This window comes from Capsella rubella, unplaced genomic scaffold (genome assembly GCF_000375325.1).
Source record: "Capsella rubella cultivar Monte Gargano unplaced genomic scaffold, Caprub1_0 scaffold_1, whole genome shotgun sequence".
NCBI lineage: Eukaryota > Viridiplantae > Streptophyta > Magnoliopsida > Brassicales > Brassicaceae > Capsella > Capsella rubella.
Window position 1 is genome coordinate 14,053,449 of NW_006238923.1, and position 4,437 is coordinate 14,057,885.

General features: G+C 36.2%; 1 protein-coding gene across 1 annotated transcript; it reads right to left on the reverse strand.

Moving 5' to 3' along the window:
• Positions 1–633: 633 nt before the first annotated feature.
• On the reverse strand, positions 634–1,767 carry LOC111832657 (glycine-rich cell wall structural protein 1.8). Its single transcript, XM_023790235.1, has 2 exons — positions 1,620–1,767; positions 634–1,531 (listed from the first exon to the last, which is right to left on the reverse strand). The coding sequence occupies exons 1-2, from the start codon at positions 1,708–1,710 to the stop codon at positions 816–818; spliced, it is 807 nt and encodes a 268-aa protein (XP_023646003.1). The 5' UTR covers positions 1,711–1,767; the 3' UTR covers positions 634–815.
• Positions 1,768–4,437: the final 2,670 nt, after the last annotated feature.

Sequence of the window (4,437 nt, forward strand, 5' to 3'; positions counted from 1 at the left end):
CGTGATATACAAAAATTTCAATGCAGAATTGTGAACTTCATATATATTTGATATAAATCAAATCAACAAAGATAGTACAACTATATTTTTACTATGTAGGAAAAAAAATTAAATTAAATCGACATCGAGAAAATGAGATGAAGATGATAACCTTAAATGGTTAGAAGACCTAATCATATGATCAAAATAGGTTACATAAAGAAGATCTCATGTAGATGAGATGAGCACTTGAGTGAGATTTATCATTAACATGAAAATTGGCAACTAATTATATGTAGCAATTTTAGAAGTTTTGTATATTTCTCCCTTGTATATTTTAGAGCTGAGAGTCTGAGACCACAATTTAATATTTCTTAAGGCCAAAAAACTTACTGACCAAAAGCTTTCTATAAAATATCTAATTCCTCATTCGTTGTTCCAGTCTGCGATCTATTTGTTGTTTTTCGAGTTGATCAACTTTATACATGTATCTTTGGATAAATTAATTCGCTTCCTTTGGCTTTCTCCAATTCTTAATTTTCTTTTGTTGCCTTTCAATTGCATTGCATACTCTTTGAATTGTAAGTCCTTGGCATTGTTCATGCTTTTGTAATTCTTTGGTTGTTGCATTCTTTTTCTTTAAGTCATAGTTTGCGCGACTGATACTTTTTGTGATAATATGTTGAGAGAAGCATAGAACTTTTGCGACACCGAAGCCTATAAACATTCGGTGAAGTGGTGTGACTCGGACGCTTACATGTAACTTTATTGTAGTTTAGTATACGTTAACACTTGGCATTAAAAATAAAAACTTGCTAGATATCGGCGGAGATACTCTACATTCCCCCGCCACCTCCACCTCCTCCTCGTCCGCTACCACCTCCTCTGCCGCCTCCACCTCCTTTGTGTCCTCCTTGGCTACCTCCACCACCACCACCTTTGTGTCCTCCTTGGCCACCCCCACCGCCACCTTTGTGTCCTCCTTGTCCACCCCCACCGCCGCCTTTGTATCCTCCTTGTCCACCGCCTCCGCCCTTCTGTCCTCCTTGGCCGCCTCCTCCCTTATGTCCTCCTTGACCACCTCCACCCTTTTGTCCTCCTTGGCCGCCTTGACCACCTCCGCCCTTCTGTCCTCCTTGGCCGCCTTGGCCACCTCCGCCCTTCTGTCCTCCTTGGCCGCCTTGGCCACCTCCGCCCTTCTGTCCTCCTTGGCCTCCTTGGCCACCTCCGCCCTTCTGTCCTCCTTGGCCGCCTTGACCACCTCCGCCCTTCTGTCCTCCTTGGCCGCCTTGACCACCTCCTCCCTTCTGTCCTCCTTGGCCGCCTTGACCACCTCCGCCCTTCTGTCCTCCTTGGCCGCCTTGACCACCGCCCTTCATTCCTCCTTGGCCAGCACCACCACCTTTATGTCCTCCGTGGCCACTTCCACTGCCATGGCCACCTCTACCTCCTTGGCTATATTTGGATTCTTCTTCTTCTTCACCAAGGATTTCATCTGCTTCTACGAGAGGAATCTCTGCCGACTTTGAGTCCTCCACTTGGTTTTCAACAGCTTTAAATATGTTTTAAAAAACCCGTTAAACATACAATAGCATACAATAGAAGAAACACAAGAAATAAGTTAGGGATATGACTCTAACCTTGTTTTGTGTCATCGATGGAAGCAGAAACGGTAACGGCTAAAACAGCCGTCAACAAAAGAAACCACACTATAAGAGATCGTGAATTCATCTTTACTCTCTTCGCAACATGCAAAACTAATTGACGACCTACACACTTGCTTTTTTCCTATATATAGTTGTTGTACCTTACACTTAATGAGCAAGCAACTAAAAAATTAAGTATTAAATAAAAATTAATAAAGGATCTTGATGGCACATCATGACCAAAAACATCTTAGATGGCAGCTAGAAATATATCTGCAAACTTCGTTCAAGTGTCTCGAGACAACACGTAGGATTGAGAGTCGCCACGTACCAAGGTTTTGCGGGACTACTTTTGGTCATTACATTACATTATTATATGGCAAAATGCTAACATTTAAACTATGTACTTTCCATTTGCATGTGTTCTTGTTGACATGTATATTGTGATGTTCGTTATGAGTTGTGCATGTGGACACTGGAAATTAGCTTTACCTTGTGAAGGTGGCATCAGACGCTTACCTTGGCCCATGCATATGGACGTAAAACTACACCTGGTACGAGAACTTAACAATTTGTTTTTTTTTAATGAATAGCATAATTAAACGAAAATAGGATTGAAATGTATATTTACAAACAAAAAATTATGTATTTTTTCCTTGAGCCAAAGTGCAATAGTTTTACTAGTTGTAATATCTTTTAAAAAAAAGAATTGGTACGTTTAGAACAACAAGAGAATATAACTTTTTTGGCCAGTTCGGTTAAGGCCTCATTGACACAAATGCATAAGATCGATCTTGCGCACTTCAACCCATGGTTATGGGCCTTATGGTTATGGAGTCTATTTAATTTGATCAATTATTTTATAGTAAATTAATTTATTTTTCTTTTGTTTCTTATATATGAAATATTGAGATTTGTTTTATTTGACTGGAGTATAAGACCATCCTCGATGGCAGTATCTTATTGTAAGATACCGCCATCGAGGATGGTCTAACAAACGTTATTTTACTATATTTGTTATGAGGTTGAAGGTCTCATATTTTTTTTTATCTGAGTTTTTACTTTAATTTGCGCCTTACTTAGAACTAATATTTACATAAAAAGTATTTTGTAAGATACTTTCTTAAGGCAATATTATTGGGGGTATCTTAGTCCTTTAAGAAACCTCCGACATTATTGCATAAGACCAATATTATTGGGAGTATCTCAGCCCCTTAAAATACCCCAACATTCTCCTAAGATACTTCCAATGGGCTAAGATACTCTTAATAATGTTGGTCTTATGCAACTATTAGTTCTAAGATACCATGGATAAAGATGCTCTTACTTCTCACCACATATATATGTAGTAGGCAAAAATTGATGAAACTAAATACCTTCAACTAAAACTGAGGAAAAAAATAATTTAAGGCAAGATCCTGGATATATATAATTACATTTGATGGCTCTATGCCTCTATATATATAATTTATCTATGCCTCTCTATATATATAATTTCCTAAGAAGTAGGTATTTTAATTTCTCCTTTGCCTTTGCACGAGGAAGTTAATCTCCATATTCAACCATTACATTAGCGAAATCCGACTAATTAAGTTTGAAGTTAATGACTATATATGTTGTAATCTGAAGCATGACATTACGTCATTACCTAAATAACGAACACTAGAGTGACTAATATAAATTTTGACTAGTTAAATTTTTCATTAGGATCATTGATGATCGACATGTAGGAAGTACATGAGAATGCACGACAAAGGAGATTATCAACCTTTGTTACAAGTTATTGTCCTTAGTTAAACCATGTAAACATCGGACTCTCTTTGACACTATAGTACGCCGTGTAGACCTTCTCATGCCGGCGAGATTCAAGATTTTGGAATTCTTTTTAACATTACCATATCTTTTGGAATTTTTGTCTCGTGGATGACCATCGAATGATTATGAACTCGTTTGCAACATGATAATGGTATCCAACTTTTGTTTTTACACTCCTAGGCATATAAAAGTTTTTTTTTAACAAAATCTTAGGCTAAAAGCCAATTGATAATGATTGTCTTACAAATCCAATATCGATCTATCAATAATTATCTTTTTGTGGTATTTGGGAATATCCTTCTTTGTTATGTACTAAACTTTGGGATCTTTAAATTTATCATATCTTGGTACTTTGGTTTAACTCAAATTAGGTATTTGCCAAAAATAAATAAAAACAAATGATATAAATTATTCGCTAAAAAATTATACTATCTTCGTTTCAAATTACTTGTCGTTTAAAGTTTTTTCACACAAAGTAAAAAACAAAATTGTATTTTACTTTTCTTTAATATACTTTTAATTTCTTTATTGATCAAAACATTAAAACAGTTGGGATCGAATAGACAATTTATAGTAAAACTATAGCTACAGCTGTTATCGTAACTTAAAAATGTCTCTCGTGACTCAGTACAATATTGACTTTTGTTTTCATGTAGTGAAACTATGGTCTTTGTTTTTATATTTTTTTCATGTGCATTGAATGTTTGGAAAAATATTGTCTGAGACCTACCAATAGTGATGGGCTATTGCAATTATACGATGATCGAAACGACAAGGTTAGCAGAAGGGAACAGGAACATGTGTAGATAAAAGGTTTTGGTATGGATCTCTCGTGAAATCAATTCAAATACAAGTACATGGCATGTACTAGCTAGACAGTTTTAATGAATTTGGAGATCTCATCAGGTTACCATGCAGTTTTGTATTGTGACATAATAAGAGTAACTATATTGAAATCTCATGTTGTTAAAAAGTTTTAAACGTTCGTGTACATATT

Excerpts from the sequence above, each read along its gene's own strand:
- LOC111832657 (XM_023790235.1), bottom strand. The coding sequence starts at position 1,710 with ATGAATTCACGATCTCTTATAGTGTGGTTTCTTTTGTTGACGGCTGTT. Across the intron at positions 1,532-1,619 it reads CATCGATGACACAAAACAAG|CTGTTGAAAACCAAGTGGAG; the intron begins GTTAGAGTCATA and ends ACATATTTAAAG.